This window comes from Hylaeus volcanicus, chromosome 8, assembly GCF_026283585.1.
Source record: "Hylaeus volcanicus isolate JK05 chromosome 8, UHH_iyHylVolc1.0_haploid, whole genome shotgun sequence".
NCBI lineage: Eukaryota > Metazoa > Arthropoda > Insecta > Hymenoptera > Colletidae > Hylaeus > Hylaeus volcanicus.
The window spans coordinates 12,632,428-12,645,997 of NC_071983.1; the positions used below are offsets into that span (position 1 = coordinate 12,632,428).

Below are 13,570 nucleotides of genomic sequence, written 5' to 3' on the forward strand. Positions count from 1 at the left end.
ATAGTTTCGACATTTTTCCACGTGACAATATCAGTCTCGTTTTAACCATACTACGAATCGTTTCGTACCTCGAAGCGCGCAGGTGCTATTAGCAGCAATTAATATCGAATAAAAGCCAGTTGAGCTCCAAATTTCAGGTCACAAAATGCTGTTGCAATTACGCGGCATTAGAGACGCGTTACAGTCGCCAGCTCTGGGACACCGTGTCTCTTAGTCTACAGGTTAATGTTATTTAGCGAGAGCTTTGACAGCAGGGTTAATTAAACGACACGAGCCACAATATTGGGCGGGCATTAATCACTATCTGTTATCGATCCGAAGCATGAGTCCGCCTTGGAGCTAACAGGACGATCAACTTTGAACCAATCCCTTCTCGACGAGCACAACCGGGAAACGGAAACTATCGAGTGCACTTAAAGTTAATATTTGGTAATTTAATACAGGAACACGTATGTTAACAGACGGATGGGAGAGATAGGGCGTGTGGAAACTGACGTTACGCGCGTGTTTCCTTCGGCTTCGTATCCGCCCTCCAGAAACTTTGCCGCAATTAACCAGTTTCATTCGGGTTACCATCCCGAGAAAAGCTCGTTTCAATGTTTAACTATCGTGATTGCCTGGTTATGGCGATAGTTTCATGGCTACGGTAACGAAATCAATTTTTCTTTTGGAGGTTTCAAAGCTCCAACCGAAAAAGTTCCACGAATGACAATTAGACTTTTAAGGGGTTAAAATTAAGGTCTTTTTCAGAATCTTTTATTTCTGAGACTATTTATTTAATTACGCGCCTTATTATATCTTATTACGGATTAGTGGCATGCTAGACTACTACCTATCCAAAGAATATGAAATACTCTCTGTTCCTTTTTCGTCTTTTCTTCTTGTGTTGCCACGTGCAATGTGTATAAAACTTATTTCTTTGATTTGCCCATACGTATATTCCTTCGTAGTTATATTTTCGTTTCTTATAGACATTGTAGTTTCATTTCTCTTTAATTAATGTATACAATTTGATAAGAAATGTATGTGGATCTACAATTTATTGATTCGAGATCTAACCACGTTTTTCTACCTCAAAAATTAACTTTAAAACTATTCTTTTCTTCGAAATGGGTGCGTGCACACTATAAAGTACATATATTCAAATATATATACATTTAAACGTCATTTTCTCCCTAAAATACCACCGTACATTTTTTTGTTGACAATACCATTCAAAAGCTGAGACTTCGAGGAAGTTTTTCTCGAAGAGCGCCCGCCAAATAACTATGTCTTTGAAACCGAGAAACGAATACAGAAAAAGTCAAATTTTTCGAAATTTTCACAATGTAAAGTTTGACCTAATTTTTCACGTCAATTTTTCAATCTTCGTAATAAATTTTGGTTTTTCTATCAGGGAGTTGAGAAATTTAACGCTCTTTCGAATGGTATACTTAGTTTTAAGTTTGCACTGTAATTTGGTGGAGTTATGGCTGTTTAAAGAGTGTCAAGTAGAAAACACGTAACAAAAATTAAAAGTGAAAATACTCGAGAATAAGGCGACACAAAGAAAATGTCTAAGAGTAATTATTTGTTGGAAATTTGTTGTAGAATTCACACTCTGCGTATGTCCGAACTGATACGTAGACATCCTGCATATTTTTCATTTTTAATTGCATAATATTCGTATACATGCGCAAAATATTCAGGAGTGTCCCGTCATTTTGTCGCGGCGTGTACCTGATCTCCATGGTAATAACAAGTTTGAAGTTTAGTAGCATCAGAAAACCTTATACACATAAACTCGGAGAATATTATCCATACGACCTGTCTGATGCCCTCAGGGGCTGTAGCGGTGTTTTTTGAAGCTACAGTACGGGCTTAGCAACCCCGAGGTACCCGAGCTAGAGGATATTATGCAATATAGGAGGGGGCCAGCGGGCCCCTGTAGATGAGAAGTAAGAGATACTGCAAACAGTATTAAAACAATGCAGGAGTCATGTAAGACGCATGCGCGTGTCGAATGAAGAAAGAAAATGTAAATGTAAACGAATAGAGAAAGTGGCAGTGAAATAGCTTTGCCAATTGTAAAAAGTTGAAATTGTAAAAAGCTTCGCCAGTTTAACACTTTATTCACCGGGAGCTTATTTATAGGCTTTTTAATTGCAGTACTTAGTTATTCGAATTTATTTACTGTGATGGTTGTCTACGAACAATGTTCAGTGTTTGGTAACAGACTTGGCTTTCAACCGTACCTAGTAACAGTATAGAGAAATTATTGTCAGCCTAGATTGGCATATGATACTGTAGAAAATTCTTTTTCGAATTAAAGTCTGCTTCTAAATAGCCCGGTAGATAAAGTGTTAATAAACGACTAAACTGACCTGCCTGATGTACTAAAAGACTCATTCGACAAACCATGGTCAACATCGTTCGTATTACGAATTAATTTCTCACAGGAAAATATACGCAGCAAGGTTCGTCAAGGTCGCTAGATAGAAGTCAAGATGGCTTTACTTAGCACAGTGTCTCTTGCGAATTCAATCGACAACGAAGGATCGAGCGCATTGTCCTTTTAACAAAATGAACCGTTGTCATGAACCTCATCGTGTTTACAAATAGGATTTCTCGGGAATAAGCCGAGTCACCCTCGTCGACGTGGCCAGTTGCGTGTCGCATAATTATGCGAACGAGGTAAACAGAAATAGAAAGATCGAGCAATATTTCCATTCCAAGAAAATGAGTTCTTCGTTGCTGTATCGCTCCACGAACGATCGTTCTCTACTCTTCGTGGTAATTATTTCGAAGGTCAGTTCGCCAGGGATGAATCAAGAACTAACCGTGAGGGAAACAAGGACTTTCACCAGAAAGTAGCGCCTGTGAATGAACTTGTGCGTTGAATGTGGCGACAAGATCAATCAGCAGATTTTAGTAATTTAATTCAGTTATCGTAATTACCATAATTAACAAACAGTAAGGATTTTCTAAAAGAGAATTTAGAGATAATGGCTTGCTTTTCGATCAAGTAGAAATGGCGTGGAATGTATTTAATTTTTTGATTTTTAATGACAGCACGCATGATTAAAATGGGATGTTTACTGAACAGGAATATACACAGACCTCCTTTTTCATTTAAATTCTTATATATAAAAGATAAAAATGATATAAATATGAATTTTCTTAATGCTCAAAGTTGTTTTATCTGCTATTTCTTCGTTCACTGTGAAATATTTTATTCTATACTTCTAATCCCAATTTTTATTGAATGCGTAAGAGAAGAATGTCTGTATTTTGTTTCATTTGTTATTTGAACGCATTATCTGGACAAGTGTTGTGACCATCTCTAAACAAAAATTCTTTATGGCGAATCATTCGTTTCAGTGAAAATCTTTTCCCTCGAAAATCCATCGCTAGATTACCATTTATGCAACAGATTTTAGTAGAAATACAATTCAATTTGGTCCCAGGAACAGTTTCGTGCTAAATTCACTGATAAGTACGTTGATAGCATAAAACTGTCAATGTCAAGGGGACAGACGTATTATACGGGATCCTGAGCAATTTCAGAAGGAACGGATCTCACAACGGAGGAAAATGTACACGGAATCAGCAGAATCTCGATAGCAACGTTGATAGCGTCGTTGAGAAGAAGATCTGGGTCCAAATCCTGGAATGAATCTCTAAACGTCCGTGATCCTTTTCGGCAGTCCTTAAACTAACACTGGCGATTCTCTGGATCTGGAGCGAAATAATCGCACGAATATCGTTCCATATCGAGAACATTGAAAATATTATTCTACTATATATGTGAGATGTAACACTTGAAAGATAAAAGAATTAAAAAAATACAAGAGTATATACAGAGGGTGTATATACCTCCGATGTAATTTAATACTGGCACGAATAGTAATTTACTGGATGAAGTATTTAACATTTTCTCTGTAGCTGAATTAACTCATGAAAAACGGTAGAATGGCAATTAGATGTTTATAACACGTCACAGGAATTAATAGGAAAACAAAAGATGTTTCATGGGAGATATTGCACCACCCTGTTACATCCACCGTGTGGCATACTCTAGATAATCGGATTAATTTCGAATCGATTGGTCAGTTTTCACAACTAATGTTTACCGTGGCCGTGGCAGAAGGGGATTTCCTTTATCGCATAAGCGCCGGTGTTGCAGTCCGGTGATGTCGCAAGAGATTTCGTAGAATCTTACCGTTAATGGGATGAAGCTTGGCACAGTTCAGGACGTTAATTTCATCAAACATAGGCGAATCATCGAAGCTTTACCTGAAGGATTCGTCGAGTGGGTGATCGGCACGAATTTAATCATTCTGAGAATTTTTATCATGCAAGTTACAGTGGGTGTAGAAAGTATTCGTGCACCGATCAATTTCCAAAAAAACTATGTAAAATTGTAATTTATTAACTTATTTTTTATAAACAATGACATTCTACATATTCTCGGAAATCTCTAGAATAGATAGAGTACAAAAAACAAATAGTTATTTATGTAAGTTACGAAATTAACACAAAAAAAAACAATTAATCGATAGAAATGTTGAAGCAATAAGTATTCGCACAACTGTTTAATTGTTAAAACTTCATTAAAAAAAAAAGAAATTTACATTAATTTACATGTATATAATACTTCCTTCGTGGGATTTCCTTTTGATTTTATAATTATTGCAACTCTTAAAGCGTTAAATTAACTAAATTATTAATTATTCGAAGTGGGATCTGCTTCAATTCCTCTAATAGAGGAATTGGACCATTTTTAAAAGTACTTTCCTGGAAATGTGATGTTTTCTAATTCGCACGGAGCAATAAACTGATGTGTTTAAGTTACAAACTCTACTGTAAATGGTTCGTCATAAGAATCGTACAAATACTTAGAGACTTCCGAGAATATGTAAAATATCATTGATTACAAAAAAAGAAGTTAAGAAACTACAATTTCACACAAAAAATTTTTTGGGAAATTGATAGGTGTATGAATACATTCTCCACCCACTGTACGTTGATATAAGAAATCCAAATTTGAATAATCAAATGCATACATTTTGAAACATATCTTGTAAAGCTTCCATTGGAAAATATTGTAGAAACCAAGTCCAACGATCTCGAATTGACCACACGTGGGTAGATTCTGCGAAGGAATTCTCTGTTCTTAAAGAGCATTGTCCGCGTAGAAGTAACATTGCGTCGAATCTACAAACGTTGTCAGTCCTAGCATTGACTGTGGAACTAATCGATGTGTCTGGGAACTGTTTGAAGTGTCCGTGTAATTCAAAGAGGAGAAACGAAATTACTCTGACCCGTAACCGACGATAATCCCCTCGCTGACGCGCTGACAATGTATTCTGCTGCACGGTAAATCCACGGTAATTAACAGACAGCTTGATGGAACATCAATGAACGCCAGTTCCGTGGAAATGGAAGCAAATTTCGTAAGCAAATTGACGAGAAAATGTTGACTTGGGTAACGCGTGAATTGTATAAAAAAATAAAAATAGTAATAATGATCTCTGGTCGAGGTCACGGAATTATTTTCCACGTCGTGAAATACTTTCAACTGCGAGCGAAAACAGTCCTCTTCAGTGCACTCAGTTGGCTACAATTCAACATTATTCTTTACTATACAATATATCAATACGTTAGAAATTTTAATTAATAGCGGGTTCGTTTCAGATGAGGATCCACTTGAATTCTCTCCAGAAACTTTCCACAATAATTTACGAGCGATTATTTTAGGATCAGGCTAGTAATTGAGGCCAATACTAAATAATCACCTTGATCTCGAGGAATATTCTATATTAATATTTGAAAATTGCTAAGATGAAAATGATAGAATGCAGATACGTAGTATGTTCGAATTTTACTAGACGAAAATATACGCTCGAAGTAATTTGTAGAAATAATTCGCAATCTTCCTTTCCTTCAAACTTCATGTTGAAGAGACAACATTTCTAAACAGTGTTGTAACGTTCCTAAAAATATACATATAATTCCCTTTTAGCGTTACAATTAAATGATACATTAAATTGTTGATAGACCATAAATATAAAAGGTTGTAAAGTGAAATAAATCGCTTGAAGAAACAAACATTTAGTACAAATCAACCATTGGTTTGGTTTAACCACTTCAAACTTTAAAGTGTTGCCATTGTTTGAATTTTCAATATTTCGTAATTAATCTGATTCGGACCATAAAAACGTTTCTTGATTTTTTCATTTCGAATAAGCAGACCGTCTGGAATCGTGGAAACCACGAACATAGTTTTTTTAGGAGGAACTACACATACATGAATTTGAAAGGGGTGGTTTGGAGGGTGATTTAAAACAACTTTTTCCTTAGCGAAAATGTGAATAAATATTTGTACAAAACCCGTTATAAATATTCCTTACAGATTAAACAAAATACGAGGATCACTAGAAGCCAAACTCAGAGTCATTGTCTCGTAACGAATTCTTTGAACCCAATATAATTAATGTAATGAATTATTCTAAGATGATGTTTACCTCGTACGTCATTTACTACAGAAACTGTTATCCTCTTTCATCAAAATTTTATTAGGACATAATTCGTCTTACGCTTTGTAAATTCTCGATTAATCTTTTACTTTGAACGTACGCTCCGCTGATTTCAGACTCGTTACGTCGGAAAAAGTCGTTCTACTTTGAACGCGCCATAATTTCTGATGAAAATTATATTAAGACATTGCGGAGAAATTACCGAAGATTGCCGTGGGTGGCAGCCATTTTCCTATATTAATTTTACACGAGAGGAATTCTCCAGCTACGTCGCTTCACAAACAAAATTCGCTTTTATTATAAATCCAATACTGTACTCGACTAGTGATAATACAGATAATTACCAAAAATAATTGACGATTTTTTAAAGTAAATGTTCTATGCTTAACCAGTAAGAGCAATCGATTCCGAAAATAAATAATGAATTCTAAATTTAAAGGGTAGTACATTTATCGAATATTGCGGACGTTTTGACCAAATGGACATGTGTATGTGTAACTGTCAATAGGATACAGACGTATCTGAATTGTTCATTGTAAATTAAAAATTGTTGTTTCAAATTTCATTTTATTACTATACCAGGTTGTCCCATAAGTTTCCGGACACTTGATGCTTGAATTTTTGACATTAAAATTCTTTATGACATTTGAACCAAATCGGTTCATGTTTGGTATATGGATGAAAACTATCAGAAGCGATGGCATTTATTCTGAAGAACAATTATTGTTTGATTATAATGTTATTATGAAATTATTTATTGGTAGCAAGTGTCCGGGAACTTATGGGACAACCTATTATATTCTACTACGTACCTATATTAATGTCGATGATTATTGTAATTCCCAAAGATTAACAACTGAGAGACATTATAAAAAGGAGATTACGTTACATAACGCGTTACTGACAACCGACGTCAAAACAGGGCAAAATTGATATAAATTCATAATTAGAGATGGGCAAATGTTGATCAAGACTTTTACATGCGTAACAGTTTACACGAATGTAAGTAATTTATAATTATGAACAGAGATGGGCAAAACCCTAGGCTTCGAATAAATTTGCAGTTTGTCGATATGTTTGTCTCGTTTCTTTCTCTGGAAAATATTCAAAAGAGGAAACGAGACAAACACATCGGCAAACTTCAGATTTATTCGAAGCCTAGGGTTTTGCCCATCTCTGTTCATAATTATAAATTACTTACATTCGTGTAAACTGTTACGCATGTAAAAGTCTTGATCAACAAACAAATCTACTCCACCCTTCCCACAAGTGTGAAGTGTCCTTCTTCCGTAATGTTGTTTCGTGGTCGTATGACACAGTTAATAAAGGTCTCCCTTCTGGTCTGTTGCAGGTGTTGGGAGGACTAGGTCGCAGGATGTCGAGCGGCGACAAGGCTTTACCAGGCCTGACCATCGATCGCGCCGCTTTTTTGCTTCTGAGGGTGAAGAAAGCCTTCAAGAAGAAGAAGCAACAGCGGAAAGAGAAAAGGTGAGCGCCTTCCACTGGTTCTCGTTTCTTTCGTTCCACCGTTTAGCGATATCTTGCGATAGGAATCAGTGGATCTAGAGAGACTGCGAGGGAAATGGTTGATTCTTAGGAAGATCTTATTGTACCACTTGATCCGTAGAAGAGAACAAAATTATACGAGAAAAGTCAACGACGGAATTTAGGCTAGTCTTCTGTAATCTATGCTGAGTCGTTTTATTTTAACGCTTTATCATCAGTGGGTGTCGCCTAAAAACCTTTGTTTGAAAAGTTATATAATTAAATCATATACAAGATGTTTTGTTTCATTCAGAATGGTTAAACATCTTCAGAAAATACATCTATTAAATAAATATATTTATAGTAGTTACTTGGCTCAAAGGCGCAAATTATATAAATAGAATAAATGATTTTGTTGTAAGTGAACTAATAGGAGAAACTTAACAAAATAAATTAATTTGTTTAAGTGAATTATTTACCTATTTTACCTATTTTTTTTTTATCTATAATGAAGTGGAATTTGTTTAGACAATTTCATTGATCTATCATACAAGATCATTTATTGTAATGTAAAAGTTTAAATTGGGGTTTGAATGTCAATATTAATTTGTTTGTTAATTTCTCTCAACAAAAAATTGTTTTGATAGCCTTATCTCCGTACGAAATATTTAACCATTTCGATTTAAACAAAACACCTTGTACGTGTAATTTCTGAAGTACTAAAATTCTTTCTCAGATAATGATTAATAAACAGTGAACTATAATGTAGATATTATCTCTTTTTTATTATATATTATAATACACAATGGTTTCTGAATATTACAGGAATTAGATATTCTTAGAGAATATTTTCATTTCCTATTTCACGAGATTCTTAACATATGTATTATTTTTATTAGGATATTTTTCAGAATTTTTTCAGTAAAAAGTAAAATAGATATATGGGAGTTTTACCATTTTATTTAATAACATTTTAACTTTGAAACAAAATTGTTCTCTTTCCCTTTCATGATGAAATATGACGTCAGCGCGCTTTTTAGAAGTTTCCCCTTGAAAAATTTACTTTAATCATGTGATGTGTAGCTCATGAGACGTTGATATGACACAAAATAATGCAATTTATTTACAAGGAACGTAATAACCTAGAAAATAAAGCTCTAAAAAAGAGCATTCCAAATTTGGATTGAAACTTGGAAGAAATTTGGAAGAAGTTTTTCTCTAAAGTAGAAACTCTAGTTTAAAAAAATAAAAGAATAATCTTTTTAAGAATTAGTTAGGCCGTCAATTTTGGTTAAAATCTAGAATCGTCTATAGAAATTGTTTTTCGCTTCTTCGATCATAGTGAACAATATTTCGTTAAACAACATATAGGAGCAACGTCTATTATTTATGAGACAAACATTTTTATGCAAAGTATACATCTTATATTTAAAACATGTTGATTCTCTGGTGAAACTTAATATACAGTGTGTGTAGAATGTATTCGTACACCAATCAATTTCTCAAAAAACTTTTATGTGAAATTGTTGTTTATTAACATCTTTTTTTGTAATCAATGATATTCTACATATTCTCGGGAATCTCTAGAATAGATATAGTCGATATAACAATTACTAGTTTACATAATTTGTGAAATTAACAAAATACGAAAAATCAGAATTAAGAGGTATTGTACTTTGCAGAAATTAGTAAACTCTTCTTTGAAGAAAATCTTCTTCGTCGTAGAGTCGTCTGCTTTCAAAGAATATTTCTGGGAGAGTTATTTATAAGACAATTTGGCCTCCACCGTAGTGGTACCTTAAGTTAACGTATTGTTGTTTACCTATGCAACTTGTCGAGCGAGTTGGATGGTGGAACTCAATCAAACTCACGAGTTTGTGAAATCATTCGGAGAAACCAGTAAGGATCTAAGGGCAGAAATCAGAGTCGCTTTCTTGAGAGGCGACGAATGAATACATCAACCGAGGTAGAAGAAACTTTTCTGTGAAATTCGCGAATACGAGTAGCCGAGAAAATTTAACGTGTTCTCGTTTTGTAGAGAAATTCTGCCCGATGGAACAGGAAATGTTTCGCCACGTTTGGGAAGTTATCCGTTTCTTGAGAACAGCTTTGGTAATTCTGTAGCGACTTTGTGATGCGATGCTGTTCCACAAGGTCGGAATTTCCGTTTTTCATCGTTATTATTCTCTTGAGAATGTCTCCGGCGAAAGTAGCAATTTTTCATCGGAAAGGGTAATCTGAACGCGACACTATAGCAGTGGCGAGAGAGCTTCACTTTTGAATAAATACATTGTTATAAGGTGCAGCCGTTTCTAACACATTTCGTAAATATTAATTTACCGAAACAATTTGGTATAGCATAAAGTGGATTGTACAAAATTCTTCTTCCAACAACAATCTATATTTATGAAATATTTAAGGTAGTATTACAAAAATATTTTAATTAGAGAAAATAGCTTCATATTTACTGGACTGGTATATAAGGAAATAATTGAGATAAAAATGAAAAATTTTCAGGGCTTCTTCCTATTATTATAAGTAACAACTCTGGCAAATTTCAAATTATTTCGTCAATTTTTACAGGAGTTGTAAAATAAAAGGTAACTGATTGAAAAAGCTTTAGCACAAGTAGCTTCCTATTTACTGAACTGATGATCATTTTTATTCAATAATTTTTATTATAGTTAAAGAAAAAGAAGTAACCGATCGAACAAAAATTCATCTATTTTCCATTTACAACTTTCGAAGATTTGGGGCATGTGTTAATGTTAAAATTGGGAGCTTAAATTATGCAGGAATTTTGTGGCATGTATTTGTAAAGTATTTAAAGGATGCGTGACGTAAATTTTAAAAATCATTTAAATAAGGACCAGTGTACATATGTCTTAAATGCATAAATATCCGCGATCTGGTAATTACCAACAACTCGTCGACGATATCAATAGTAATTGAGCGATTTAAGTTCAACAACGTGACCTTTCAATTCCAATAAATTGTGTATCTTCCAACCATGTTGCTTGTACACTGGGCGGTGGTAACTTCAACAGGAACCCCTAACGAGTCCATGAACTTCAGGTTCGGTTTTCCTCGACTGCCCGTTGCTTCACCCTCCTGAATCACCTGTACGCGATACATCCTAGCGGCGTGGATGAACACTTTAACACACTTTAAAACACTTTAAAACACTTTAACGTCGAAGTTCGCGAGCCAAAGGGCGATATCTGGCGTGGAATTAATTAAATTTCGCGCAAAATAGCGCCGTAGAAATTTCAACGCAACGCGCGAGAGTGAGTATCCGGGTATTCTGACAATGCGCGTGGGCGACGATGAGCGAGTAGGTGTAGAATTTCGCGTGCGCGGTGTTTGTGGCAGTACTGTCAATCCCATTCGATGAATATGTAGTGCGTACGCGCTAAACAAAAAATGGAATTGACGTAGAGAAGTAAAAAATTTAGATAGAAACGAATATGCTCGCGATACAAATACTCTTTATCAAATTAGTGGAGATAACGAAAACATCCTTAAAAAAATCTGCAACCCCTGTAACAGAAACTCAACAATCCAAAAAGTGCAATATAAACTCCATAAAAGAAAAATAATCATGTATCACTTATCACCGAAAAACCTGAAAATGCATTCTTAGAAGAGACTGAGAGATTCAAAGCTAAAACGATACTGTTTTGTACTTTAAGTTTATTGGTATCACAATTCTTCCGAAGATGACGTTTAGAATTCTCATATTTATACCTAATTACGAAAATAATTACTGTAACCATTTACTGGCAAAAAAAGGGTTTGCAAAAGTTTTTGTACGTCTGGTTAACATTAGTATGGATTTGTATAACTACTGTTGAATTTATTTGGTTTCTCTCTTTATTTAGGTTAAATATTGTTTGAGATGGCAGCTGTATCGATTCTAGATCGATTTGTGGACGTGATATATTTAATTTTTCTAGAATCCTGTCTAATCTTATTCCAAAGGAAGTTTCTGTACTTCGTTAAAAACATTTTTGTTTTTAATGAAAAATATATCATTACGTACTGGATTTTTTGGTATCGCTGCTATTTTGCATGCATAGCTAACTGCCAATTTCATTTTGAAGTCTTTCAAGCACAAAACGGATTTATCATTCGCTTCGGGAATTTCGTTATAATTTTAGCAGCTCTGAACATTAACCCGAAGAGTAATTCATTTCACGAACGAAACGATGATTTAGTTTGAATAGCATCATTCGAATTTTGGAATTTTTTATTCGTATTCGCGACGCACTGCGTTCTACTTATAAAATTAGCAAACAACGCAGGTAGCCGACATTTTCTGTTCGCTGATGACATTAATAATTCCTGGCCCGAGCATCGTGAATATTCATGAATTCTTGTACACAGACGGATGCGTGAGGACTCTCTAATTTTACTTAATTAAATGAATTCACCCGCAGAAAAGCGGAAAATGGCAAAAAAACATACTAGAAAAATTTATTCGTGTTATTAATTTGAATATAGAGTTCAGCTATGACGTGTTAATTATCAAAATATGTAAGAGAAAGTTGCCCAAGTTGTACTGGTTTCGATCATTTCTGTAATCGTAACATTCCTCACAAACTAATCTAAAATAATTCTATCAATTGTTGGGGTTGGAAGAAAAGATCGTAACATCTTTCACTAGGTTGCGATTAACCCATTCACTGCCAGGTAAATTAAAAGCATTCTGCCTTGGGCGCCAAGATTTAATACAGATGTGTAATCTAGGTTATTATTTTGATAATAAAAAGTGATATTAAATTTGTTGTTTTAGAAGGAAAATTTACGATCTTCTTCTGCAATAATTCGTGACTTAAAGGATTGTACACTTAACCCTTGAGTAATTACAATCAATTTGAGCTACGAGACATTCGTAGTTGGCAGTGAATGGTCTAATCTTGTAAAGCTCTCCTGCTAAAATAACACATTGCAGCGATCCAAATAATATAAAATTTTTCTGAGTGTGCCAAGCAATTTAGATGTTAATAGGTCGCAAATACAATCTACGTAGTAGACGACAATGATATCACGGAATTACGAATATTGTTGATCAACATCATTAATTATCCATCGCGAATGATCCATTGCGTAACGGTAGAGTTGGAGTTTTCATTCCGTTAATCAGGCAGTGGATTAAGTGTTTCGTTCTACAAATAACTGGAGTAGCACCAAGCGTCGCATTTCTCTCGGTCGGAAATTTCTGCTAACGTGGAACACACGTCAGCGGTGCATGCACACGCGTTAATCTAAACTTCGAAATCTAATCAACGCCGAGAAACGACGAACGATTTCCATCCGATTCTTGAAACGCTCTGCTTTTGCAGACTGCGTCGAATTCTCGACGCTGGGTTGAGTCGCGTTCTCTGCGCGAGTCTGTCAGGAATTTCGATACGCTGAGACGTCAATGCTTCACGCAAGGAATCGACGTACATGACAGAAGCTCCGAAAAGTTAACTTTGACGAATACGTCACTGTATTTCTCAACGCACCATTACGAACATTTTGCTCGACAGAGTTAGAAGAGAATGAAAAGTATAAAATGTTCA

At 34.9% G+C, this 13,570-nt stretch overlaps 1 protein-coding gene across 3 annotated transcripts in view; it reads left to right on the top strand.

The window, feature by feature from the left end:
- Positions 1-13,570, top strand: part of LOC128881593 (ankyrin repeat and fibronectin type-III domain-containing protein 1) — a 205,701-nt gene that overhangs the window by 41,823 nt on the left and 150,308 nt on the right. For all 3 annotated transcript variants that reach the window (XM_054132805.1, XM_054132804.1, XM_054132806.1), the window contains one exon: positions 7,870-8,006. In XM_054132805.1, the coding sequence (XP_053988780.1) occupies positions 7,894-8,006 (113 nt within the window). In that variant the 5' untranslated portion in view covers positions 7,870-7,893. The remainder of the gene's footprint in view (positions 1-7,869; positions 8,007-13,570) is intronic.